The 27,269-nt window shown below is 37.6% G+C and overlaps 1 protein-coding gene across 1 annotated transcript in view; it reads right to left on the bottom strand.

Annotated features, from left to right (window-relative positions):
• The window catches only part of LOC135082774 (sodium- and chloride-dependent transporter XTRP3), a 41,750-nt gene extending 18,833 nt beyond the window's left edge, over positions 1–22,917 (bottom strand). Inside the window, exons 1-6 of the mRNA XM_063977540.1 lie at positions 22,659–22,917; positions 9,198–9,910; positions 5,341–5,573; positions 4,117–4,347; positions 3,731–3,841; positions 2,952–3,193 (exon numbers count right to left, since the gene is read on the bottom strand). Coding sequence (XP_063833610.1) covers positions 2,952–3,193; positions 3,731–3,841; positions 4,117–4,347; positions 5,341–5,573; positions 9,198–9,462 — 1,082 coding nt within the window. The 5' untranslated portion in view covers positions 9,463–9,910; positions 22,659–22,917. The remainder of the gene's footprint in view (positions 1–2,951; positions 3,194–3,730; positions 3,842–4,116; positions 4,348–5,340; positions 5,574–9,197; positions 9,911–22,658) is intronic.
• Between the last annotated feature and the right edge of the window lie 4,352 nt (positions 22,918–27,269).

Here is a 27,269-nt window from a genome sequence, read left to right as displayed (position 1 = left end):
CTTATATTGTAAAGTTGAATCAAATACCGTCAAGTAATAACCCACCATGTTGGGCGCCAATTTTAAATACATTCCAGTAGGCGCCATGAAAGATTCCATGAATATGAGTTACTTAGTCTTACACTAATAATTTCAAGACAAAGGAAGCACAAATTCAAGTAGTACATAATCTACCTACATAAACATAAAATTCCCCTGTTGTATTCCAACTGCTTGTCCATTTACCGCAGTAATATCATTACAAATTCAATCGTGAATCTGAAATCCCTTCTCTAATTGTGTGAATCAATGAAGAATCTCGTAAAGGCGGGAATGGTCGCCATAAACGTATAGTGTAGCTTTATGGCGCGCCTTGTGTGGACCATAAAAACGCTTTCAGAGAAACATGTATGTTAGCCATCACCATTTGTGTTATTATTTTGATAGGCATACGTCTATAAATTAACTTATGTTTTGATTCACTGTAGTATAGCTTTGTTGATACTTGTAGAGCTCAGAAAGTTATTTTAGAAAACTCGTAATAAAATCCAAAGTAAAGGAAATTGTAAAGAAACAAGTTAATGAAAATAGGTAACTAAATAAGTGTACCAGACGACATATTAATAATATTATTTTAACTAACAGGACCTCCCACCTCTCATTCCCATGGCTGCAACTCCTGTGTAGCCAGGATAAACCTTGCACGTGGCATAAAAACCTACCTATTAAGGTATGTGCTAATTAGCGTAATTTACCTAATGCTTCAAAATCCTGCAGCAAGCTTCAAATGTATCCAACTTCTGGGTCTCAATGCCACTCCTGTTCATCCAGAATCTACAGCTTGGTCTCCAATGAAACCCAGCTAAGAAGCTGATGGAAGGGACTCAGCTCACTCACTTGGCAATGCAGTTCTCGGTCATGGTATAGGCTTTGAACCCGAGGATGCTGAAGATGACGACGGATTAGCTAGGAGCTAGCTAGCAGCCAGGAGCTAGCTAGGGAGAAATCCCAACTCTCGTTTCATCGCTGCAACTCCTGTTCATCCAGAATCTCCAATGAAACCCAGCTAAGAAGGTGATGGAAGGGAACCAGCTCACTCACTTGGCGATGCAGTGCTCCGTCATGGTGTAGGCCTTGAAACCGAGGATGCTGAAGATGACGACGGACGCGTAGATGGCGGTGAGCGCGTTGCACACGGACACGAGCAGCACGCAATTGTTGTTGGGCGGGTTGTAGGAGCCGAACTAGGAGCTAGCTTGAAGCTAGCTAGCAGCTAGCAGGAGTCTAGTTAACAGCCAGGAGCTAGCTAGCGACCAGGATCTAGCCAGCAAACAGGAGCTAGCAGCCAGGAGTTAGTTAGAAGATAGGAGCTGGCTAGCAGCTGGAAGCTAGCTAGCTGGAGTCTAGCCATATCTTAGTTGCGTCTTAATTTAGCTCAATTTACTTGATTCTTCTAAAATCCTGCAGCAAAGGGGAATATCCCACCTCTCGGTTCCTCACTGCAACTCTTATGCGGCCAGGATCCTCCATCCCTTATGCAACTCCTGTTCATCTAGAATCTCCAATGAAACTGAAACTGATGGAAGGGACTCGGCTCACTCACTTGGCGATGCAGTGCTCCGTCATGGTGTAGGCCTTGAACCCGAGGATTCTGAAGATGACAGTCAAGAGCTAGCAAGAAGCTGCAGCAGCGAAGCAGCTAGAAGCTAGTTAGCAGCCAGCAGGAGTCTAGCTATATTTTGCTTTAGATTCTTCAAAAAATTCCTCACTGCTACTCCTGTTCCTCCAGAATCTATAGCTTGGCCTCCAATGAAATCTTATTAACCAGCTCACTCACTTGGCGATGCAGTGCTCAGTCATGGTGTAAGCCTTGAACCCGAGGATGCTGAAGATGACGACGGACGCGTAGATGGCGGTGAGCGCGTTGCACACGGACTCGAGCAGCACGTCGCGCACGCAGTTGTTGTTGGGCGGGTTGTAGGAGCCGGACTAGGAGCTAGCTTGAAGCTGGCTAGCAGATAGCAGGAGTCTAGCTAACAGCCAGGAATAGCTAGAACCCAGGAGCCCGCTAGTGGCAAGGAGCCAGCTAGCAGCCAGGAGCTACCTACCAGCTAGGAGCTAGCTACGAGTTATCTAGCAGCTAAGAGCTAGCTAGTATCTAGGAGCTAGCTAGCAGCCATGAGCTAGCTAGCAGCCAGGAGCTAACTAGCAGCCAGGAGTTAGCAAGCAGCCAGGAGCTAGCTTGGAGCTAGGAGTTAGCTAGCAGGAGTCTAGATAGATTCTTAAAATATCTGCAACAAACGAGACCTATCCTACCTCCTGAATTCTCGATTCCTGGTGCATCTCTAGTACTCAAGGATCTGCAGTTTGATTGCTAAAGAAACCCAACCACTGGAAAGTGAAGGCGACTCACTTGGCGATGCAGTGCTCCGTCATGGTGTAGGCCTTGAAGCCGAGGATGCTGAAGATGACGACGGACGCGTAGATGGCGGTGAGTGCGTTGCACACGGACACGAGCAGCACGTCGCGCACGCAGTTGTTGTTGGGCGGGTTGTAGGAGCCAAACTAGGAGCTAGCTTGAAGCTAGCTAGCAAGAGTCTAGCTAACAACCAGAAGCTAGCTAGCGGCCATTGCTAGCTAGCGGCCATTGCTAGCTAGCGACCAGGAGCTAGCTAGCAACCAGGATCTAGCCAGCAAACAGGAGCTAGCAGCCAGGAGTTAGAAGATAGGAGCTGGCTAGCAGCTAGAAGCTAGCTAGCTGGAGTCTAGCCATATCTTAGTTGCGTCTTAATTAAGCGCAATTTACTTGATTCTTCAAAAATCCTGCAGCAAAGGGGAATATCCCACCTCTAGATCCCTCACTGCAACTCTTATACGGCCAGGATCCTCAATCCCTTATGCAACTCCTGTTCATCCAGAATCTCCAATGAAACCTAGCTAAGAAAGTGATGAAAGGGAACCAGCTCACTCACTTGGCGATGCAGTGCTCCGTCATGGTGTAAGCCTTGAACCCGAGGATGCTGAAGATGACGACGGACGCGTAGATGGCGGTGAGCGCGTTGCACACGGAGACCAGCAGCACGTCGCGCACGCAGTTGTTGTTGGGCGGGTTGTAGGAGCCGAACGCGATCAGCGAGCCGAAGGCCAGGCCGAAGGAGTAGAACACTTGGGTGGCTGCGTCTAACCAGACTGTAGGCTGGAGCAGCATTTCCAGCTGTGAAGAATAATGAACATTTCTAAAATTTGTATTACCCAGTCAGGATGTTATTATCATCATATCCATCTAGTGAAAAGTAGCATCGTACTAAGAGCGTCTACGGGACTATTCCCACCTCTCGTACCCACCGCTGCAGCTCCTGTGTAGCCAGGATCTACAGCTTGACTGCCAATAAAAACCCAACCAGTGAAGGCCAAGTTTGTCCCGGGGGAAAGTTAAACTTTGAATGGACCCGCAACAAAATTAATCAGAAGAGCTTAAGGAGGAGTTCGAAGTTAGGCTTCGACTTCCTTTCTTTCATATCCTACTAATGAAGGTTGAGAAATCCCAGGAGATAGTAGGTAACTGTCTTGGAAACCGATGGGAATTCAATGACAAGAATGGGGTAGCGTCTAGCCATACCATATCCAAACAGCTTATTATCCAGCTCTGAAATGAGGATGGTTAATAAAAACCACATTTAACTTGATCACCACCGGTTACCTATTTGTCGTACCTACTAAAAGGTACTAGGTACTCTTTTTAAAAACATACCTTCGGCTTATACATGTGGATGACGCCGTCTGTCGACCCTGGCAGGGTGATGCCTCTGATGAAGAAGATTGTCAACACGACGTACGGGAACAGAGACGTGAAGTATACCACCTGAAACAAAAAACAATCTTTATGTAGGACTAATCAACAGACGTATGTTATTTTTTTCATAACATTACTACAGTTCCATAAAGTTAGTTCAAGTTACACTTTCTGTCAGGACCTGCTTTCTGAATGTTAACACAACAGATTGGATATTTATAAAAAAATATTGGTAACGGGAACATTTTCAACACTGCAAGCCACTATTAAGTAACCAAGACCTAAAAGTACTAAGTAAGTTTAACTGTTAGTTAAATATCTAAACCGAAGTGCGTCACACCAACCTTCCCACTGCTCTGGATGCCCTTCATCACAATGAAGAAGACGATAATCCAAGCCAGTAGCAGATAGAGGACGATCCACCATCGAGGCACACCAGGCTCCTCAATACTAGGGGCCGCGTCCAGAGCCTCGCGGTACCAGAAGTAGACCGTTGCTGTGGCCTTGGTGCACTCCTCTTCTGCTGTCCCGTTGTCTTGGGGACAGTGAGCCCAGGGGAGCTGGTCTGCTGTCAGCTGGAAAAAATATTACGTGTTGATTAGTTGGAAACAAACTAGGAAACTAAAAGATGAAGGATGAACAGCATCATTTTTTAAGCCAATGTCGATGTTCGTTAGTGATTAATAGAAGTCTCTCCAATATGCTTCATACAAGAAGGTCCATAATGGCGTGCATCCGTGAATCTTTATTTTTACTTTTTTCATCTCACATTATCACTGTTCGATGTCTAGTTATTTATGTTTTCCTGCAAATCATCATCATTTAATTTTCAGGCCACAGACCGTCTATTACTGAACGAAGGCTTCTTACAATAGTTTCCAGATTGGCCTGTTGGAAACGGCCCACAAGAGCTCTCCTGCAATCTTTACAAGGACATCTGTCCACCTATCTAATAGGTACATCCTACCCTACGTTTGCAATATTCTCACCCGAATACTATTGAACAGGTAGAAGAACACCAAAGTGATGATGACATTGTAGTACAGAGCCACGAACAGCGTGACTGGAGATCCCGATGTCTCCCAGCTATACCCAAATACTTATGAAACCTCATCATCATTTCAGGCCACAGAACGTCCACTGCTGAACTGAACATAGGCTTCCCCTGATGATTTCCAGATTGGCCAGAATCTAGCGCTCTCCTGCAATCTTTGTCTGTCCTTATGGGTGGATGTCCAACGCTACATTTGCAATAGGTAGACACACGGCCACAGATCACAGAAACCAATAGGAGATGTGACAAGGGGGTGGGGCCGGTGTCGCAGCAATATGCCCAAAAACAGAACACATTGTTCGTGAAAGCAATGATGACAGCAGCGATGTCATAATGTTAACAGTTTACATTGCTTGCGTAGTAGGTACTAAAGATTATTCGAACGTTGAGTACTGATACCGCAGTGGATAAAGAGCACATATTTTGATTACTTTGTGTGTGTGAATTTCTAATGCGACACTGTATTGCTAACTCAGCGCATTAGTTGGCATCTCTCTATATATCTATGACTCACCCGGATGCTATTGAACAGGTAAAAGAACACCCAAGTGATAATGACGTTGTAGTACAGAGCCACGAACAGCGTGACTACGCAGCTGGAGATCCCAATGCCTCCCAGCCAGGGGTGGATGGTGTTCCAGACGCCCAGGGAACCCAGACGCATCTTCTGCCCGATGGCCATCTCGATCAGGAAGAGCGGGATTCCTTCCAGGATTAGCATGATCATGAAGGGAATCAGGAAGGCGCCTGTGAACAAAAATTTACCAATGTTTTGACTCTGGAGCAACGTTACTATAAGATAGCAGAATATTTCTCAACATGTTCATTGAGCATGCAGCATCCCCCACCGATGGGGTATCTTCAGTTTTCAATGGCATGCTATATTGAGTCATCTGGGTTGGGTCCTCAGCAAGTTTATAGGATAGTAGGTTTTTGAAATTAATTCAGTGTGAAATTAATTAAACACTCTTCAATTCTGTAGGTATGTTGAGATTTAGGAGAGTGTTTTATTTTACATTATGACCTCGGTATAATAACTTAGTAATAAAAAATTCCATTAAACTTTTCTACGGTAAACTGCACACAAAGGCGAATTCTATGCAGGCTTCGCCGGTCGTTCACTGCAGTGTTATTTATGTCACTTATTTTTAACCTATTTTAAGAAAAGGAGGAAGTTTTCATTTCATTTGTGTTCAGTTCCGGCGAGATTCAAATAGGAACCATTAACATTGCCAAATTAAACCTAAAACTCGCCACAAAAAAAGTTTCCAGCCCAACCTACTTCATGACGTCATTTATAGGTCAATTAAAACACACCAACAACGCTCTAAAAGCTCTTTTATTTTCCCAGAATGTGTAATGTCGGCCAAATTATTTACGAAAGCTACAATACTAGGCATTGTATTCGGGCTGAGAACTCCCCCGGGAGAGATGGGAACCTATTTTTCATTCTGCTCTGAAGAATACTGAAAAATTCAGGTGGACTTCTCTCTGGAGACAATGCTACATGTCTAGCAAATTGCCAAGCTCTGAATGTAGCTATCTAGTAGTAACGTGTGCATATTATATTTAGGGAGGTACAGCTAGGAAGCACGCTATCTTGTGATAGGTTCACAGTTGGATTCTATGGTGGAACAAAAAAAAGTTAATAATCAGGTCGACTGAATAAGAAGGTGAAATATACATACTTGCAATGGATTATTGCAAGCATAGGAAAGTTTAAAAAGAGCCCAAAACGCGCCCAACTATGTTCTCATTTATTTTGTAAAATCCACATGTTCCTACTTAGATACATTATGGTTTTGCAATAAATTATATTCATAAGTATTTAGAGTTCGTATGTAAAACCTACCTACGTTTTAAGTATGTTATCCATTTTTTGAAATTCTTAAGTACCGGAAGATTTAACTTATGTAAGAATTACGTAACGCACAAGTCGAGTTAAACACTGCATCATAAGTTGTTAAAATAGAACAAACTCTACAAAAGTGTACTGTACTGTATACAATGCAAATGACCGTCATAAAACAAAACAACATTATGTAAATCGCAATCAAGCGGCAGATGTCGTAGACACCCACGCTACGAGCTACGGCGTAGCCCGTAGTCCGTAGCATCGGATCAATAGTCGACGCGAAAGACCTAAAAATAAACCACTGTAATTTCGGTACTGATTTCAATGAAAGCATGCTGTCTTCTTTTGATATACGGGATATAAAAGAGACGGCATTGAAGTTTAAAATGGAATGCTAAAATTGACATCATTGTTTTAACACATGTGTTACGGCATTAATTAATATTTATTTATACATTTTTAAAGAATGTTTCAATCATCACAAATGTTTACGTAGTATTGAAGGTGTAGTGACTTATGGTAATTACTATTATTTCAATTGGTGAACTGAATAAAATAAATTGATTGTAAAACAAATGAATAATGTTTTACCTTGTCTCGGTGAATAAATGATCTTTAATCTTTCTTTAATATTTAAACCAGGGAAAACAACGTTACTTTTACGATGTTTGTTCCTTCTTCAGGAAAAGACAAATAGACAGATTTTGATGCCACTTCAATAAGTTATAGCATGAAATATGTTTTCAGCATTAGTACACAAAAAGTAAAAAGTGAGCATATTAAAAAATACATCTAATAGGCTAGTTTCCTAAAAAAAATTGTATAGTCCGTCAATTTTAATATAAAAAAATATTGGACAAGTATATTTTTAATTGTCAATCAAACAAATAATTACAAAGTTGTAGTGCGTTGAAGTTCCGCACGTCACAAAGTGCTGCACTTTTACGCACTCACTGACGTCACGGGCCTTTTCTTTAGAACTTTGGCACGCTTTATCTCTTTACATTTTCATTAGTTTTAAAAAGTGAAAAATACGTGTGGAGTAAAATACGTTTTTGATAAGCTAACTGACGGACTAATTAAAACTCTTGCTTTTTTACCCAGGCAGGAAACATCCCTATTGAACAATTAAGAAAGGCAAATAATGATACATTGGAGGTAATTACCATCTATGCTACGAGACACTTTTTCTAAGATTATTTTATCAACATGTAATTTGACCCTTATTCAGGTTGGATTTGCATGACACGTAATTAGTAAAGTCGAGCACGTGCTATGTAATGGTACTTATCCACGTTTCCAACAAGAGTTAACGACCCCAGATAAAATTACATGCTCATTTATGTGTGTAGTGACGTAACCTTGCATAATTTATTTATTCACTAGATTGGATTTGCGAAGACTACTTGCCCGTGACGTCACACACATTAATCTTTGGAAGATGATAAATTATACAACAAGCTCTTTTTGATTTCCTGGAACTCTAGGGTATTAATAAGACCACTACAAAGAATGGAATGGTATTAAATTTTTTGTTATTCAACAATTTTTTTCGACTTATTTTTTCATACGAAATTATTTAAAAACTTAATTTTTCACTGAAATAATTCATAATTTTCATACACTTATCAATAAAAAGTCTGCACAAAAAGACTAGGTGACAATTTTGAAAAAAAAAACTAGATAAGGAGCACGTTGTATAGCTTTCCTACGTAAAGATCATTTAAGCGATATTACGGTGAGAATAAGAGAGTTTCTCTCTATGGGTAATCTCGCTAGTCTTAAATGCTCATAAAACTTATTAAACTATTACGTAACTAGTTAACCTACGACTATTCCCACTACACGTCCCCTTACAGCTCAACTACAACTGTAATTAAGGCTGAGTTAGTCCCACCCAGGGGCTTTAACCTAACTTATTTGGATCAGAAACCAAATTATTCAGAAGATAGGAGAAGTTGTAAACTGATTGGTATTACATATTAAGTTCTAGATCTAAATATACAGGGTGTTGATTTCAATCCTCGCCATAGGTATTTAGGGAGTTGATTAACACGTTGGACGCCACGCGGCTCACCGGTGAGCCTCGAACAATACAATTTCCATTGTGTCTAGCGTCTCGGCGTTCAATGACTTAAGTAGCCTATTCTGATTAGTAAAAAAAATTAAAACAAACTTTAACTTTAGTTACTAAAAATACCTATTTACACTACCTACTTTACGTGGATTCCTTCAGTAGGCTATCCGACATGATGAGCGAGCGTTCCGCGTATTTCGATGGTGCCGCAGTGTAAACGTATTGCAGTATTGCGAGCCACAGTACAGTTGATGTCGCACGGAAAATATTCACTAAAATCCACTTTCGGTTGTATTTTTTTTTGTAGATAAATGCGTTTATAATAGATCACCTAAATAAATATAGTGAGGATTGAAATCAACATCCTGTATAATAGAGCGGATTAAAACTTAAAACTTCAAACGAAAAAACTTATTTAGTTCAAGAACAATCAACTCACCACCACCATTCTGCTGGCACAAATACGGGAACCGCCAAATGTTTCCCAGCCCGACCGAGTACCCGATGATGGACAGAAAGAACTGCAGCTTCCCGGACCACGCCGCCCTGTCCGGATCGTCCGGGGCATCCCTCTGCAAGGACCCCCGGGACCCCTGTAGAACTATAGTGACCCCATGGGGCCGCTCACTCCCATCCGCCCTCGTATTCAAAGGCGCCAACTCATGCCCGTTTCTCGGACCAATCGGCTCAGCCTTAGCCGCCATCTTGGATTAATTACGCGCGCAAAATTGACGTTTGTTTTCTTAAATGACAATGGCAATGGAATTGATACGTGACGATTTATCTAATTAGATTTATTATTGTCTATTCAAGCGATAGTTTTCAGTTTAACGAGATTTTTCGAGTGATAATCGTTACCTATAAATATGTTCATAATATTTAATACTAGGTTTGGTGTATTTCGTAGTCATACGTGTAGTATCGGATGGCGTCTTTTTTGACGAACTCAGCCACCTTAAAGTATGTTGTTGTCCTTTGCAGTAGCTTTTGGCGTAGTTTTAAGGAATCCCTGAAGACGTTAGAAGCGTCTCTGTGCATAAGTATGAGTTGGTTTTTTGTCACTCGTCCGTAGAAGCAAGGGTCATTTCGTGGACAAGATTAGTGAGGGTTAGCGGTCGGGCATTTTAGTCGATGCCCATGTTGGTGAAGTTCCTGAAACAAAAAAAAAACAAGTTACTACATATTTTGGAACATCCTGACAGCTCACATAAAATTGAGTTGAGAACAATGTTGCTAAGATAGATTGACTACTTTGGGTACTCCAACAATATGCTTACTTTAATTGGGTACATTAATATGAAATATTGAATATCAAATCATTTTGGCTATCTTAGACGCTTCGATCTATCTGAAGCTGACTGTACCTAGTCAGTCTAAAGTCTATATCATGAAAATGAAAGATAATAAATCAAGGCAAAAGAACTTATAAAAACGTCAGATTGAAAATAAAAGCAAATATTTTGCCAGCGAAATGAAAACCTCTCGTAGGTGGCTCCAATAGAAAGCCCTGGCAAATGCCCAAAATGGCGATATCGTTCGCATTGCAGGCTATTACACTAAGAGGTACTTTTATTTTCGATGTGGTATTAGCGATCTGTGGGAAAATATTTCAAACTAGTGTTTACCCGTGACTTAGCGCGCGTAAATATTCCGTCACAGATTCACAGAAGAACTTTATTGCGCGCATACCTTTTGCAAAAACCGGGATAAAAACTATCCTATGTCTTTTCCGGGACTCAAACTATCTCTATACCAAAATCAAAATCGGTTCAGTCGTTTAGGCGGGAAAGCCTAACAGACAGACTGAGTTACTTTCGTATTTATAAATATTAGTAGGGATAGATACAAGTTCCTAGTATTATAATGTGTATGCTTAGAGAAAGAAACACTTTGAAGTTATATTGCGTGCTAACTGACAACTTCAACAGTTATTTTCTAATTTTCATATTATCTAAACCTGGTATGCCACTAGATTTTTAGCAATGCCATTCAACTCTACGATTAAATAAAGTATTTAAAAGTTTTGTTCTTTACAGCGTAATCTAAAGTATAATTTAGCATTATGTAATTTTAAGGACCTAACCTACCTAAAAGGTTACGCGTTGGTAAATATAGATATTTATATTGCACTTTTTTATCAACAACGAATAAGCTCTTGGCCTGTATCTCACCTGATGGTAAGTGATGATCAGGCCGAAGGTGGAAGCGAGCTTCACCCAGAATCCTCAACCACAGAGGAACTGGCTATCTTACTTCTAATTGCCGGAATACAACAATGCTGTTACATTGTTGTTATGGCGACAGACTTACTTCCATTAGGAAGCCATAACGGACTTCTTTTGTATGTTTAACCTTTCCGTCAAGTTTATTTTTAGTCACACCCTAAACTTTTTAACATTTCGTCAGCCCGATCTTTCAAAACCCTCACAATTCCCCCTTTGAATCATTCTTCGTTACCTTTAACCCTTTGCATAACTCCAACACAATTTACAAGTACGTACAAATGACAACATCCGACAGCTTATTAGTGTTAAGCCTTGTTCGCACTGGTCAAGTAATTTAGTAAACTAAACGTGTCTGAACACCAAACATTTAGTCGAGTAGGTTATTATATCGTTTAGTCGTGCTTATCCATTTTGTTTTATTTTCACAGGCAAGTAGTAACACCATCACGCGATACTGCTCACTCACTTATCAGGTAAGTATACCTAGTACCTAAGTGATTCCGAACTCGGCGGTTTAGTCGAGTTCATTAAAACCACTAATTAACTGTACTAGACCAAAGTGTTTTGGTCAGTAGCGAGTGGTTTAGTTACTATACAAATTGTATTTACTCTGCTAAAAGCGAGTTACCTACTCTACTTAATTACTAGACTAGTGCGATAAAGTGCGATCGATTTTTTGAACAGTAGCAAGTTAGTTTAGTTAATATAAATTTCCCACTAATTTGGCAACTTTTTCGCATCGATCAAAAAAATAATTTCGTAAATCGGTTCAGAAATCTCGCGTCATCGGTCTACATACTTACATAAAAAATCAAGCGAATTGAGAACCTCCTCCTTTTATTGAAGTCGGTTAAAAAGCGAGTTACTCTACTAAATTACTTGACTTGCGAACGAGGCTTCGAATTTGAGACGACTAGGGCAAAATCCGTGTCAAGGACAACCGACCTAGAAGGGGTCTGGCCCCTCCCTACGAGAGTCCCTTCCGAGGGGTGCCTTAATGCCCTTTGATGTACAGATCTCCTTTCTAGATTTAAACTAGGGTTCTTTTCAAGTTAGCCAGTTATTTTTTTGCCAGCCCGATTGAACGATTAAAGTTGGAGGATTTAAATGTACGTTAAACCATAGAACAATACATACATATAATAATAAGTAGGTACTGGTTAAACTTTTGATATTGTAATGAGGTTAACTGATGGTTAGATCTAATAGCTTAATTTTAAACGTTACTCAAAATAAAATTTATGAATGTAAACCAGTAAAATCACGTTTAGCGTTCACAGACCACAAATTACACTAAAATTATTGAATTAGTAGAGTTACGCGTGAGTCAGAAATGTCAGTATGGTAATAAATAATAAACTTTTTCAATTACCTTACCCCTAACTCGTTAGAACTTATTACTATGAATAGATAACAGATAGCTGATTACATTTTTCAAATCAAATTAGTTTATTGCATTTTTATGGCTTATACATTAAGTAAACATTAAAAGCTAAAGTTCAAATTGTGTGGATGAATGTTTGTTACTCTTATTTGAAAAAACTTGCGATGAATCTTGACGCGGCTCTACAATGTAAGAGTGTTACTTACTTACAGAAATTCTAAAGTGCCAACAAATTATAAAATATGTATTAGTAAATATTGATTAGGCTACCTGTTGTATTTCAAGCGCTACTAAATACGTATTTATATCAGGTAACAACAAAACACAAGCAAACTGTAGGCATTTAACTAGTATTCCATTTAATCCAAAGGCACTTACGTACAGCAAAATTGAAACAAGGGATTTCAAAGATAAGCGAACTACAGAACGATGAAAGCTTTCATATCAAACTTGATAGCCTGCAGAACGTTCTAGTCTAGCTTATCTTGTTAGGTGCGTTTAAACCAATTTGCTAACATATTCGTAATATAGCGATGTCATGATGCGTATCGGATAGTATATTTTAACGATATTGCGTTGGGAAAACTTCCATAGAATGTTTTACATAAACTCACAGCATTGATTTTTACAGCGGAGTCTTTTTAAAGTGGAGTTTTCCAATGTTAACAGCCTTCTTCAAGAGCCTTCTTCTTTTTCTATCGTGTGGATTTTAACAACTAATAAGATACAATTTTGGACTAACAGAAGGGCAAACTATTTGTTATGTAAATATCTAGGTACTTATTATTGCCAACTAAAGCTTCGCCCGCGTGAATCAAATATCTCAGAAAGAATATTAGCAGAAATAATAAATTTCCAGTCGCGAAAGATTTTTGCATAATAAATTCAGTAATTCCGATTCAGATTGTTTCACAAATTTTCAGTCTTATAATATTTGGTGCCAATTAATTATTTTACCGGTAACGAAGGATTTTGATTCTTAGGGCATACCTACTTAATTCCAGGCTAGGATAGCTCTACTTTAAAAATAGAAAGAAAGAAAGAATCCTAGACTGCATCTCATTTAACACCAAGTGCGATTGCCTTGTTATGCATAAAAAAAAGAAGTGCCCTGTGTGATTTTGATACCTACCTCTACTTTTTGTGATTCACAAGCGACTCTGCCGACAACAGTTACTGTTAACTGCTCTACTTTATCGGCTTTAAGTTGCGTAACGAAACCCTAAACTCTTTTCAAGAACAGATTGAGGCTTTTTATTCAGAACTTCATGAATCTTTGACTATTTAACAAATAAAAATTTCGTGTTACTTTTAACGGGGGGTCATTCCATGACAAATGTTACCGAGGGTGAAAAACTAAATATGTTCTTTTCGCATTAAATCTGATGAATTTTCAAAGTATACATTCCAAATTATAATGTGCAACAAAAAAAATCTGAAAGAAACAAGTAATTTTTAAGTTATTAGTCTTCAAAGTCTACACTTAAGTCAACTGTCTGAATGATCATTTTCTCTCTAATTATTAGTAATACGATTTAAAAAAAACTAAATATCTGTGAAACGTTTTGCCACTATATGATTCGAGGGTATTTATCATAGTATTGGTAGATAGCATCATAGTCCCAAAAAATTGATAAAAATCAAGTTTTAAGTGTGTTTTCTTGTTACTTCGGCGATGTAACACCCGAAACAGAATAACAGGTATTTGTTTTATTATTGTACCTTACTCACGGATTAGGGTAACAATATTTGGTAAAAGTAAGGTCATGGTAGTAATGATTTCAAATACTAGCTAATATCTGAGCATGATACTAATTTAGTATGTTTCTTTCTTGATTAAAAACTGTAACACCCGAAACGTTTTGGGTGTTACATTTTTATTTATATGTCGATATTGTGTGTATATTGCTTGGAGAAGTGAAAAAGTATTACTGTGAGGGTCCTTTGACCTCCCACTAGCGCTGGCATCGGAAAAGGAGTCAGATTTCTCAATTTAAGACTTTTTTGAAATGTCGACTTAACACTAAAATTAAGGTATTGCTAAAAAGTGTCGATGTTTGACATTTCCTATAAATACCGTAATTAGAAATTAAAGTAATGCTATTTCAAGCCAAAAACAATAGAAAAAGCTAGATTCTGAGGAAAAATTAAACTTGAACTTTGTATATTTTTTAAAAAAAGCTGCTTCGTAATTTCAAATCAGAAGTCGCTCTATTTGTGTTTATTTGTTGTACTCCTTATTTTGTAGTACCTAGAGACTAATAAAACACCGATTTTATCGATAAAACACGTTGAATTTTCGTACTCGTAACACCCGAAACAGAACCATTGTAACACCCGAAACAAAGAAAAAATGTATAAAAAAATAGTAAAACGTTTTATTTAACAGTGATTGTATGTTACATGGTTTGTAAATTTCATACTTTAGAAGTCCTGTAAGTTTTAGGTATGATTCCTTAAGAAAATTCGCTAAATTTCGAGTAAATGCAGCAACAGTCAGAACATAGAGGCAAAATCTCGTAACGCCCGAAACGCACACTTTTCGACTCATATTTTCGTTATCCCACATTCTAAGCTATACAAACTTTATTATTTAAATAAAACAACTAAAAACGGACAGATTAAGGCACTAACATTATTAAAATACTATTTCAAAATACATGAAATAGTTGAATATGTGTGTACGAACGTAACACCCGAAACGATGGAATGACCCCGGGGTCTAAATGTAACCTCACAGGGTTACGCAACAGACAAGTTGGGAACGTCCCGGGATTCGAACGCGCGATCGATCTCGTGACCCACTGACCCGCTGCAGGCTCCGAGCGAGCGTTATAATTGAAACTATCGATGCGACTCGATATATCGAATAAATCTAAATCTCTCGATGTTGCATGTTGACAGTTTTGATCGATTTTGCGGAAGGTGTTGACTCTACATTGTTTGAGAATGTAGGCTTCACACGGGTGTAGGTAGGTAAGTAAGTACTGATAAACAGATCCTCCTCCTTTTTTAAAGTCCTTGGAAGAAGACTGCTATGAAGTTATTTTTTTTTCTTTTAAAATTTTTCTTAAAGGTTTTTTGTTTGTCACATGTCATCCGCTTTGCAATGGAGGGAAGTCGCACCTTAATTTCGAACTCCTCCTATGTTCTTCTGATTAATTTAGTTGCGGGTCCAATGACAGTTTAACTTTCCCCCGGGACAAACTAGACCTTCATTGGTTGGGTTTTTGTGGCGGTCAAGATCCTGGCTACACAGGAGTTGCAGTGGTGGGAACGAGAGGTGGGAATAGTCCCGTTTACATTTAAAACTGCTTAATCACAAGAGCTTCAGCGATAGGCTGATGATGACGATTAGTCCGTAACTGGAAATTTTAACGGACATCCGGTTGTCTTGATACTAAGGGCGGGTTGAACCATTATACTTTAACTTGACAAACGTCAAAAATCTGTCAAATTCCATACAAAAAGCACCGGTTATCGTCATAGTTACCGTTAAAGTTAGGTGGTGCAACTTAGCCTAAGTAGTCATTCTTGCAAAGTAAATTCTATGAGTTGCCATCGAAAACTTATATTGGTTACTACAATCGATAGTGTATAAACGTGGATCGATGGTTTCCCATTAAAATTCTAACATGAGTTACATTCACGTTTACTTTACTTGATTTGTATTGTATAGAGTCCATTATTATCATACTAACTCCTTTTATTTACAAAACAATCATTTACTATTGCCGAATACAGAGGCAGAAGCCGTTTTCTCCATTCTCGGAATAGAAAATAATTTCCAATTTCCATGAAGAAGCTCCCACAATACGGGTAGTTTCCAATTACAATCACCTTTCGGAATTAAATGTTCCGTCGTGATTGAGCTCGACGACTCAGCTAAATTAGGTTTGATCGGTGCAGTCCTGTTGTCCCCCCTGCTTGGCCCCCCTGGGGGAGCCAACAGGATTTCGAAATCCTGTTGTCCCCCCTGGCTAGGGGAGACAACAGGACTAGATTTTCAATCAATGATTTGAGGACTGTTGTCCCCCCTGGCAAACATTGGGTATTTAGAAGCCATATATTTTTGTAACATTTATTTAAGAAGTTCTGGAGTACCTGACTAAATGCCATATTGCCAAACTAAATACCTAAACGTAGGATGTCAAATAATAATTAACATTTAACGAAAAAAATATAAGTTGTTGGTACCGGTAATATTTCTGACTATTCCAAAATCTGCTTTACTTGCTTTTAAATAATATAATACAAGTAAATGCGAAAGAAACTTTATCTGTCTGTCTGTTACGAATTCACGCATAAACCATTGAACCGATTTTGATATTTGGTAAAGAGATAGTTTTGAGTCCCGGGAAAGGACGTTGGACAGTTTTTATCCCGGTTTTTTAAACAGGAATGCGCTCTATATTTTTTTCTGTGACAGAAAAAAATTTACGTGGACAAAGCTGTAAACAAAAGCTAAGTAAGTATATGATATTCTCATGTATAAAAAATATTGTCTTCTGTAAAGTTGACTAAAAATCCGTTTAGTAGTTTTTACGTGAAAGAGTATCAAACATCTATACTATTCCATACTCACAAATTTTCGCATTTATAATATTAGTAGGTAGGACACTAAAACTGCATAATTTTAAATTAATCATAATTAATTCTCAACAAATTAATTGCTCAGTGATTCAACTAGCGGCCGCCCGCAACTTCGTACGAGTAGAGTCCGTTTTACCCCCTTAAGTATGTGTGGAATTTCGTAAAATCCTATTATATGCTTCGTATTATTTCCTATCCTTAAATAAATAGATAAATAAAATCCGTTCTTGGCAGATGTCTTCACCCTATAAGGAACCTAGTTACCTGCCAAATTTCAAGTTTCTAGGTGTCAGTACCGGCACCAAAACCTTATTTTTTTCGTTATCATTTATTATTGAACAAACGTTTAGGTAGTAGGGCAAAAAAGAATGAGACATGTATAGGCTCCTTAAGAGCATTTGACGATTTGTAAGTACTAATTTAATTAGTCTAAACTAATAAAGATAATTATGATTTTATCAAAATGGTAATTATTATTTAACAAACGTTTAGGTATTCACTCACTTTGGGAATTTGGCATTCAGTCAAGGACTTCAGTATTTTACAAATTATGTTATAAAAATACATGGCTTTTAAATAATGTTTGCCAGGGGGGACAACAGTCCTCAAATCATTGATTAAAAATCCAGTCCGAGATTTTGGAACAGTCAGAAATATTACCGGTACCAACAACTTATATTTTTTTCGTTAAATGTTAATTATTATTTGACATCCTACGTTTAGGTATTTAGTTTGGCAATATGGTATTTAGTCAGGTACTCCAGAAATTCTTAAATGTTACAAAAATATATGGCTTCTAAATACCCAATGTTTGCCAGGGGGGACAACAGTCCTCAAATCATTGATTGAAAATCTAGTCCTGTTGTCTCCCCTAGCCAGGGGGGACAACAGGATTTCGAAATCCTGTTGGCTCCCCTAGGGGGGCCAAGCAGGGGGGACAACAGGACTGCACCGAATTATCTATGGAACTAGGCACCGCCTCTGTGGTCTAGTGGTAAGACCACCTGCTTCAGACGCAGTGGTCCCGGGTTCGATTCCCAGTGGGGGCAGATTTTTCTGTTCGGTTTGGTTGGTGGTAAGGCTTGTTCTAAGTCCGCCTGGCTAGCTATCCACCATCTTACCTAAGTCTGTCGCCATAAAAACAATGTTAACATTATTGTGTTCTGGCAGTTAAAGGTAAGATAGCCAGTTCCTCCGTGGTTGAGGATTCCGGGTGAAGCTCGCTTCCACCTTCGGCCTGATCATCACTTACCATCAGGTGAGATACAGGCCAAGAGCTCGCTCGTTGTGGATAAAAAAAATCTGAAGCACATCTGAAGTTGCTAACGTTTGACGTCAACAAAAACACCCTCCCATGCCGCTCTCAGGCACTGACTGAGGTATTAGAGCGGCACGGGATGGGTGACATTGACATTACGACGTGACAGAGCATACAAATCTGAAGCACATCTGAAGCAGGGATGTTAGGGATGTCCGTACTGTAAGGGTTCCAAAACTTTCGGATATCCGAAATAAAAAAATATCCGAAACCGTAACCGTAACCGATTCAAAAGTTTCGGATAGTTTCGGATGTAGGCAGTTAAATTGTTTTTTGTATAGCATTATATCTAAAGGCATAACAGCCCGATTTACCTTTATAGTGCCATCTTGTATCAATTTTACTTTTTATTCGATGTTACTTTTTATTTTTAAAGTGTGCGGCCATGAATGAACCGTGTTGGAAAACTATTGCAAATTGCATTCTAAAGCACAGATATCCGTAACCGTAACCGAAACTTTCGGATATCCAAAATAAAAAAATATCCGTAACCGTAACCGAAACTACATATCCATAACATCCCTAATCTGAAGTTACTGACGTTTGACATCAACAAAAACACCCTCCAATGGCCGCTCTCAGGCTCTGACTGAGTTATGTGCTTTTAATTATATTTTGTGAACTATTATTACTAAGGTTTCGTTTTATTATTGTTGTTCGTAAAATATCTCGTTATATTTTATGTAGACTTGTAATTTATTTTGATTGGACCTTTAAAAGGCTATTTTTGGCAGTTTGGGTTTTAAAAAGCGCTTTAATGTCCCAACTAAAGTTATGTTTTACAACTTTTCATGCTGAATAAATGCGAATAGCTTAAATTAGCTTGGTTTTATGCTCATACGGGGCCTAAGGTGAACAGTTAAGTGTAACTGTAATTTTGAAAGTTTATTGTTTTTGCTAAAAATATACGATTTAGTTATAAATATTTATTAGGCAATTTGATTTTTCAAATTATAACAAATATTACAAAGCTGAAAAGTTTTTTATTTTAGAACGCGCTAATCTCAGGAACAACTGGTCCGATTTGAAAAAATATTTTTGTGTTAGATAGTCCATTTATCGAGGAGGGCTTTAGGCCTAAAGGCTAATCTTAATCATACAGCCAATAGGGGTGGAGCAGTAAAGAAAATTTTTACTAAAACGGGAATATTATTCAAACTATTTTTACGCGTACGAAGTCGCGGTCACAGTTACTTAGTTTATGATAATCGTGTAACGTAAGCACCAACTATTAATTAGTACAGACTAAAAGACCGACTGTTCGAATTAATTAACTTTGACATAGGTACTCCTTGTTGTTTATCTTGCAATCGATGGAAACGTACAAATCGACGGGGAACACGCAACTTAGGTAGGTATTTATCATAATTAACTTTACAACGATATTTTCAAGTTATCTTTACTGTTACTGTGCTGTGATAGCAACTAACTATAATAACTATCTTCCAATAAGGTTGAGTAGTACGTACCTATTATATTATCTGTGGTAGTACCTACACGTCCTGGGGGATAGCTAACTGTCTTGCCACCCAACGAATTTAATCAGAAGAATATATTAATGTATATGAAGAGTTCGAAATCCTTAAAATATCGACTTCCCGCCGTTGCATAGTGGGAGACAGATGACTATTTAAAGTTTAAGGTAAGTATTAAACCTTTCTCTGGATAGTTTCATTGGAGGCCAATCTGTAGATCCTGACTATGTAACAGGAGTTGCAATGGTGGAAAAGTGTGGTAGGATAAGTAGGGTAAGGTGGGGCACAATGTTACACGGGGTACAATGTTACAATGCATATTTCTCCGTCCCTTTCTATTAGTTGTATGATGTTGGTATACACTATACACGTTTGTTAAGCTCATAAGAGCTGCTGAATTGAGCCTCTGAACATCATACAACTATAGAAAGGGAAGGAGAAATATGCATTGTAACATTGCACCCCGTGTAACATTGTGCCCCACCTTACCTACCGTTTATCTTGATCTTCCAAAAACGTATATTTCAAACCCCTCCTGCATTCTTCTGATAAAATCTGACCCTCCGAGACTAGTTACATAACCTTCACTGGTTTTGTTTCATTGGAAGAAAACTGTGGGTCCTGGCTGTAGACGAGTTGTAGCGATGCACAGTGTGTTATGGGACTGTATAAACGGACATTCTCATTGATTTGATGAAACGTATAGAGCTCAGTTATACAAACAAGATAGTAAAACTCCCGTTTGAAAATTCCACGTAGTTTTCGCGGTATCAAAATTCAAAGTTACCTATTTTTTAACTTCAAAATTATGCAAAAATATTCTCACTCGTTAACTAATAACATTTAATTCAGAATTGTTATAATACTTCATAGAGCTCTTAAAACTACACGTAATAAGCGTATTAAGTGCTTCGTAAACGCATTCAGTTAATTAGGAAAAATGATTTTAGTGATTTTTGTTTTTATTTTTTTTCTCAATTATACCTTAATATATGCAAACATTTTTAATTGCAAGATATAGTCTGATATTTAATCTAATTGTATAAAAAAAATCAGCTTTAAACTCCGTGATATATTTGAGGAAAATCAAATTGAAAATATGCGCCATATAGAATTGTAAATTTCCCATCACTTTTTAATAGCAATATTTCTTTTGGATGTTTAAATATCATCAGCTCGATTGTACCAAATTATTGTATTGACATTCGATTTACATAGGTTTCAAATCGATGAGAAAATTATTAAAGGTAGGATAAATTCGACTTCCTAGATTTGTTTACATACTTTTTTAGTTAGTTACTTACATACAACTTAAGTTAATATAAGAGTTTTAAAAAAGAAAAAAGACTCGACTTGAGAACCTCCTCCTTTTTTTGAAGTCGGTTAAAAACAATGTGAATGTGACTTTTTAGAACCTTCAACACTATGCACATAACAGGCGGGATTTGAAACTTTTTAGACATGAATTATTCCTTCCAAAATTGTCGACCCTAGACTCGTAAAAATTTTATTAAGACGTTTTATGTTTTTTCTCAAATATATCACGGAGTTTAAAGCTGATTTTATTAATACAATTAGATTAAATATCAGACTATATCTTGCAATTAAAAATGTTTGCATATATTAAGGTATAATTGAGAAAAAAAATAAAAACAAAAATCACTAAAATCATTTCTCCTAATTAACTGAATGCGTTTACGAAGCACTTAATACGCTTATTACGTGTAGTTTTAAGTGCTCTATGAAGTATTATAACAATTCTGAATTAAATGTTATTAGTTAACGAGTGAGAATATTTTTGCATAATTTTGAAGTAAAAAAATAGGTAACTTTGAATTTTGATACCGCGAAAACTACGTGGAATTTTCAAACGGGAGTTTTACTATCATGTTTGTATAACTGAGCTCTATACGTTTCATCAAATCAATGAGAATGTCCGTTTATACAGTCCCATAACACACTGTGCGATGGACTGATGGGAGAAAGAGGTGGGATTTTAAGTAGTCAAGCTGTGTCTGTCTATGCGCATTAGACCCGATTTCCGCCAAAGCGGAGCGGAAAGATGAGTTTGAATGACAAAGTTTGAAAGCTTAGGTTCTGAAATCTGACTGGTTTTTCAAACACATTTATTTTCACCGTTTTGGTGGAAACCAGGCTTCACGGGCGCGTAGGAAACTGGCGTTGTAAGCAATGGGGTACTTGACACCGTTATCCAATAATTTCTAGGCACAACTTAAAAAAAAAAACATTTTCTAGCCCTGAAAGTCAAGTTAGCCTTCAATTTGCTGAAAAATTTATGATTTCATGAGGTTTGAATTCAATGGATAGTTAAAATTTTAACATTACTTACGTCATAGTGAAACATAATCGTTTTCCATTCAAAGTGTATTCGCCTTTGCAAATAGTTTAGGTAGTTACCTAATGCAATATTTAATATTTATACTAATTAAATGTATGTTAAATTAGTTAATTGTTATTTACTTTTTTAATTCTCAGTCACGTGGTATGCCATGTGTCCAGACAGTCCTGACCTTCCACAGCACAGCGCATCCCCTGCACTCCCCCGCGCATAATCAATATCGGGCATACAACCTCCATGGGCCTCGTGTATAGGAATATAACCTCTTTTTTCGTAATCCTTTTTAGCTGTGACTTTTTGATGGATTTAAAAAACAAAAATAAAAACAGAGATGGGATTCGAAATTGAAAAGTTGAAGAGATTCGGAGTCAAGGTTAGTTCTTTTATTTTTAATGCAAGCTGCACGGTTATAAAAAAGACTGAATTAAAAGTGACAAATTAATTGTATTAAATCCAAATTGAATTAACTATATCTATAAGACTTAGAATAATTCTAATTAATTTAGTGAAAAGTGTACATCATGTTGATAAATAAATGAAACTTACCGGGATCGAAGGAAAGTCCAAAACAGAAGTGTTCGAAACTTTGAAAAGAGAACGTAAAACGCAGCACAGTTCCGGAACCTTTAGTTTTCACGATTTTTTTAATTTGCATTTAAAATTCAAATTTCGCACGCGGTAGACGGACATCCGCCGCGAAGGTACCACACTGACTGCCGACATCGACACTGTTTAGGGATGTCCAGCCAACAGCTTACATTATATCGATAAAATTAAATAACGTGCGTAAAATGTGTCTTTGAACCAGTTGATATGAAATAAACATCAAGTTTTTATTGTGTTAACAATTTTATGTGCATTCAAAAAGTAGTTGGGAAAAATAATAATTACACGCTAAGTGATTTATTAAAATGTCAATGTCGAAATAAAATGTAATACTCTTGGGTAGTGGGAAGTCTAAGAAAACATTTCAAAAACCTTCATGTACTTGCTGCCACGTAATCAAGCAGCACAATTAGTTAATTGCTCTAATTGCCACGAATGCTCGGCCCACACTGCCGAATCACACGGCCATCTACCTACACCCAATTGTATCATAGTTCGCAGGTCAGACATTTTATCTTAAAACAATAAAGAATCTTGTTATCGGACTAATTAACTTGCAATAATAATATATTGACATAATTATCAGAATATTTTGAACCTTGTTATCATGTCAATACAATGCACTCGTACATGCATTGTATCTGGGCAAAATGAACCTTCGGTGTGGTGAGTAATCTGTATTTGAAGAACGACAGAAACTAAATATTATTTAATAATGCGAGTCATCATTATCTGTCCTTTAAACTGCAATAGTGATGATTAACGCCCGTATTCACAAACATTACTATGAGGTCTCATAGTGCGCGTGGACGCACAGGGTGACACATGAACCAATTACAGAGCTCTATTCAACGCTGTGCGTTCGATTTGCTGCTTCACTTAAGCAAGCATCGTATGTGAGTGAATACGGGCGTAAGTCTGTAAACCTTAACTGATCTTCGTTAACTTATTTATTATGTAACTTCTTCTAATATTACAGGTACTTGTCAGGGATATAACGATAACGATAACATTATGCGACACTGTCCTTAGCCTTCACTTTTAATAGTAAACATCGCGTCTCTATACTCCTAGGTTGTGTACAAACTCTTCAATCACCATGTCCAGAGGCGGCGTAAGGCGTAGGCGACGTGGGCCACCGCCTACGGCCTCGCGGTACAAGGGGCCTCGCGCATCAAAAATTTTGAAAAAATGTATACAAGGTGGAGATGACAATATCACAATACGAACATTGACTATTAAATATAAATTCTTGATAGCTAAACAATGTAGTTAAAAATAAAAATATATTTTTTTCCAAACAAATTCAGCCATAATCAGACACAAAATTAAGCAACAACACGGTTTTAAGTGACGAACTAATTTCTTTGGCGCAATATTCCTTTAAAAATAATCACGGAATCAAGAAATCAGAAACTGTCAATGTATAGACCTTTGACCCTTTTTTTTATTATTTCATAAAATCCGTCTTCAGGTCGCCACAGAACAAGGCCTCGCGAAATCTGTCTTGCCCACATCAAATTTAGGTCTTGCCCCGCCTCTGACCATGTCATAATTGTTTATAAGAAAATATTCACGATAAGCTGCAAATTGAGGACTTAATTAAACCGCTATCTTCTGTAAATATGACACTAACGACCGCTATTTATAGGAGCCTGAGGAACAAGGAACACCTTCAAATATACACTCTGAGTAAAAGGCAACCCGATAAGTAACATACAGACATTCACTTTATTCCTACCACGATATGTATACCTATTATTTTTACCAATCATTTACGTGCCTATTCGACTTGCATAAAATATAGATTTATTTTATGTATTATGTAAATTAAGAACAAATGGGTAAAAATACACACAATGAGTGATGCACAATTTTTGTGTTTTTCATAAAATATTATGATTCTTTGATGCAAGTGTTTATTTTTGACGCAAGAGGTTGTTACACCCTACCTATACGCACGAAAAATTAAATAAACAATAATAAGATTTTCACGATGTTCTCATTTTCAAAAACATCGATAAATAAGTAAATAGAACCAAAACCACCCCTATTCTCAGGTGACGTCACACCTTCGCCGGAGGTGGGCTGTAGGCATGCGCGGGAAAACCGCCATTTTGTTTTCACTCGGCACTCTCCGTCGCTGTTCGGGTAACATCGGGGGGTGAATTCATGCGAATACTTTCTTTGCCATGCAAAAATGTAGCTCGGCTCGGCTTTCCAGGTGCGGATTTTTGCCCTCAGGGGGGTAGAAACATTTATAATGTAGGGTAGGGTTCCTATGACGTGCGATATCAACTGCCACGTACTTTCATCGTCTCTATTATGTATCATCACAATTTTAATTTCATCGTCTCTATTTTAGAACATACATAATTTATTAATTCAACCTACTTAATGTCAGGTATCAAGTCTGACCAGGGTCATGGTTATAACCGCAAGTGTTTAAATTAAATATTTTATGTGTCACAGTTTAGTTTTACTAATTTTTTTTAATATTTTACACAGACAGAATACAAAAAAGGTACCTAATCAGGAAAGCGTGAGAAGTAAAAATAAAAATTGGGTAATTTTTTCTCGTAGAGCGTTTAATAAATACTTTTAGTTGATTCATGGAAACGCCCGAAATCAAAACACCCACTTGATTGAAAATGTTCTGCACACAGATTGAATAAACAAACTCTTTATCTACCTACATGTTTACAAGTGAGTGGGTATTGAAAATATTGATTAAGAGTTAATAAACCTCGTTATTTATAGGACAGGGTCTGTGCTCGGAGCTCCCTGGTCTTAGTATCGGACGCCCAGTTCAAGACAAGTTTAGGACCTCTAAACTATATCTTAAAATGCATTAAACTTTATAAAATTAGCTTTTGCCCGCGGATTCGCCCGCCAGAAAGTAATATAGAAGCTTTATATGAAAGCACAGAAATAATGTAGCTCTCTACCAGTTAAACTTTACAAAATCGGTTCAGTAGTTCCAGACTACTTACAAACAAATTTTTTTGCGATTGGAATGATTTGATCCTTAATAAAGATCCAGGGTTTACGACACGATTCCCAAGATTACAAGACCTTTAGTAGAGTCGCGGTAAACGGTAACTTATACCAGAATAAGACAAAAGGGCAATTTAAAAAAAATTGCAGCTGTGGTAAGTGTGGGATGTGTGTAAGAGTAAGTGACAAGTTAAATCGTATGTAGTTCAAAAGAATGTTTTTACGACGTACGAGTACGAAACGAGAAACATTCGCTATAAGTTTCATGAAAATATGTTGCAATAGTTCGGTATCAGAAGGCCCACGTCCATTTAAATAAATACATTTTTTATTTTTATTTCTATTTTTACTCAGCTTTAGGTCATACGAAAGGTCTAAAGTTGAACCTAAAACTGTTTTGCGTGTTACTCATATTGCCATCGAGGGAAAGCCATGATAATGACTTTTTACAAATATTAATATCCACGTTATTATAGTACCTAAGTAATTGCAGGTCGTGAATTTGCTATCTATTGGTAAATAGGATGGGTTTTGTAGAAAATAATATAGGTACCAAACCATACCAGTCAATGTTATGTATGTAATGAAAAACTTAGAACTTTATGTAGAGTTTCTACTGACTTTATCGTAAAACCTCATCTTCATAATGTAAACTAAGTAAGCTTACATAATAAGGACTTGTTCTCACAGAGACATCTCGCTTTTTGTAGGATCCTTAGCAACGTGTTTCAAATAGTTTCAATATCCCGAACTCGGTGTTCCGGTGGTTACAGAGTCCTGCAAAAAACATAGATACCCTCGGTTCGAATTTGTATTAATTCAAATTTAAAACACACATGTTTGTTTTTGATTTTTTTTGAAACACGACCATTCCAAATTTTTTTGATCCTACATTACTGGATCCAGCAAAACAGGGTTACCGTGGGCCTAAGAGTTTAATATTCTCAACACACCCCTTCCAATCATTTACAGCGAGAGAACGGTCCACTGCAGCTTCGCAATCAGAGTCCAATTACTGTTCCCTTCAACTTTGATTGTTGTCCAGTGGGCGGGTACTTAGTTGCCCCTACGGGGTGCATATTGCACGATTTTCTAATTAGTGCCTACTAGCTTTTGCCTGCAGCTTTGCCCGCGTGAGATTCAGTTAGTCACAGATTATTATAAATTACTGTGATGTTATACTTATAAACGACACAGTAAACTTTCATTAAAATCCGTGCATTAACTTAATTTACAAACTTTCGCGTTTCAAACTCACAGCTACTAAATACTCTGATAAAGGTAACTTTTTGGATAGTAAGTAGTATTTACCTGACGTCAGCCTTCTCATCAAGTCTGCGTGCTATGATCAATTATTGATATTTGATATAATTTTAGTAAGTTCAAACATTTCATCATTATCATTTCAGCCATTAGACGTCCACTGCTGTAGGTTAAATGATGAATTTTAACATTCGCGTTGCACATAATAATTAGTAAGTAAGTTATAAGGGTTGAATGATCATTTTATATTTCAAAGTCGGGATGCAATTTCACCTCGATGATAACCTTTGT

The sequence above is a fragment of the Ostrinia nubilalis genome, chromosome 22 (genome assembly GCF_963855985.1).
Source record: "Ostrinia nubilalis chromosome 22, ilOstNubi1.1, whole genome shotgun sequence".
NCBI lineage: Eukaryota > Metazoa > Arthropoda > Insecta > Lepidoptera > Crambidae > Ostrinia > Ostrinia nubilalis.
The sequence above is the reverse complement of the archived record's forward strand: the minus strand, read 5'-3'. Positions and strand labels throughout refer to the sequence as shown.